General features: G+C 44.5%; 1 protein-coding gene across 1 annotated transcript; it reads left to right on the top strand.

Moving 5' to 3' along the window:
* The first annotated feature begins 1044 nt into the window (after positions 1-1044).
* On the top strand, positions 1045-1572 carry LOC138831885 (keratin-associated protein 13-1-like). The gene has a single exon (XM_070028892.1). It carries the CDS (start codon positions 1045-1047, stop codon positions 1570-1572), a length of 528 nt encoding a protein of 175 aa, XP_069884993.1.
* The last annotated feature ends 512 nt before the right edge of the window (positions 1573-2084 follow it).

Raw genomic sequence — 2084 nt, 5'->3', positions numbered from 1 at the left:
ACTAAATGCCAACATTGCTCTAATATTCAAGTCAGCTGTTTTCAGAAAACATTTACACTGCACTCCTATTTGGATACACACACTAATAAGTTCAGTTAAGAATCTATCCTTCTATCAAAAAATAAAATTAAAATCAATAAAGTATATATATGTGTGTGTGTGTATATATGTATATATATATATATATATATATATATATACACGTTTGTGTGCATGTACGTTTGTGTGCATGTATCTGTGTCTGTGTTTTAAGCATAAGCTTAAAACTGAAGCATCAGGAAAAATATATTTAAAAATTCTATGAAAGCTTTCCTAAAAGGTGATAGGATTTATCACCTCTTTACATATTTGAAGCAGCGCATGTTGTTTAGGCCCAAGTCAGAGACAAGAACCTGAATAACCAACACTGAGATGATATTGACTGTTCTCTAATAAAATAGCCTAACGGAACTCATTTATAATGAAGTTCATTGATAGCAACACCACAGGACGGGATGTATTTCCTCATTCTAATCTTGAGATCAAGATAGTGAGAAAAAATGTTTAAATGAAAGATTGCTGACACTACTGAAGGTAGTTAGCATTTGAAAAAATGCCTTATGATGTGTTTAGGAAGAAAAATGCATACTCTGAGTAGTAACCACTAAAGCTTTTGGCAGCTTATTAGGAGGAGAGAAAGAGTTGATGCAATTCTGTGCTGGTAGGGAAAGTACTCCATTTATATGTGGATAACAAAGAGAAGTTATTCAGAGCCGTGAATATAACAGCAAGGTCAGGAAATTCTCAGGGTGTGTGTAGGGTACTATGAATGTCTTCCTGCTAAAAGTCCTTAAAGTGCAATTAAGTATATGAACGAAAGGTAAATCATACTTGAACAGTGGTCTAGAGAAACCTTCTCCTATAAAAAGTGAGGGAGGAGAATGGCGCACCTGGAACTGGGCCACACCCAGGTATAGGACTATATATAACGTGCAGTCCAGAGCTGGGCATGGAAAGTCAGAGCAACTTCTCTGTCCGGCTCAGCTGATCTCTCTTTCTCTCAAGATGTCCTACAGATGTTGTAGAAACCTCTCCTCCCAGTCCTTTGGGGGTTGTGTGCGCTACCCGGGCATCTCCTGCAGCAATTCTTTCTCCAGGAACCTGGTCCACAGCACTCGCTTCTGCTCTCCCAGGGCCTCCCCGCCGGGATGCTCTCTCCGAAGTGGCTGCAAAGGGTCCTCCTTCCAGCCAAGTACAGGTCGGACATCCCACGTGGTGTCCAGCCCAGGTGCTAGGCCTGCCCACTACCTGAAGGCCTCCACGCTCTGCAGTCCCTGCCTCTCCACTTACGCTGGGTCCAGGAGCTGTCAGATCCTGAGCTGTGGATCCAAACGTTTCTGCTCCTTGGGCTCCAGGTCAAGAAGCGGCTATGAATCTGGTGGCTGCAGACCCCTGAGTTGCAGAATCCGTGGCTTTCCTTCCATTGGCTGTAAATCTGGATTCGGCTGCCCCACATCCCTGGCTCCAACGAGATGTCACGCTGCTTGTTACAGACCACTCTGTGGATCTGGTTCCCGGAGATCGGCTTGCTGAAGGCCCGTACTACCTACCTACCTTTCCAGGGAAATCTCTCCATGGTTCTTGGCTCAGAGCTGCTGATGTCCGATGCCTCTGCAATGTTAGTTCACCCTTCTCCGCGCCATTTCTCTGGAACCTAGTGCTGGCTGACAGACGAACCCTTTCACACGGTCACAATAGTGAATAATGGAGCCAAATATCTGTCCTTGTGAAACCCGCAATTCCTTCATATGTATGTGGATTCTCCTTACAAAGTGTGAAGTTGAGCAAGGCTTGACACAATAAATTTGTTCACTCTTGCATGCAATATGCTCTCAGTGTTCTTTGTTGGTTGTCAGAGTTTGAGCTGTGATTGGCCCTGGGGACTCCAGGTTCTTAGAGTACCTTTCATAGAAAAATCGATTTCCTGGCTGGAAAGGTGGTAGAGTGTTTGCCTGGCATGCATGAAGCCCTGGGTTCGCTTCCTCAGTACCACAAACAGAAAAAGCCAGAAGTGGCACTGTGGCTCAAGAGGTAGAGCACTAGCC

Source organism: Dipodomys merriami, unplaced genomic scaffold (genome assembly GCF_024711535.1).
Source record: "Dipodomys merriami isolate MVZ:Mamm:240054 unplaced genomic scaffold, mDipMer1.0.p SCAF_2, whole genome shotgun sequence".
NCBI lineage: Eukaryota > Metazoa > Chordata > Mammalia > Rodentia > Heteromyidae > Dipodomys > Dipodomys merriami.
This window is presented reverse-complemented; position numbering and strand designations above follow the sequence as displayed.

Excerpts from the sequence above, each read along its gene's own strand:
- LOC138831885 (XM_070028892.1), top strand. The coding sequence starts at position 1,045 with ATGTCCTACAGATGTTGTAGAAACCTCTCCTCCCAGTCCTTTGGGGGT.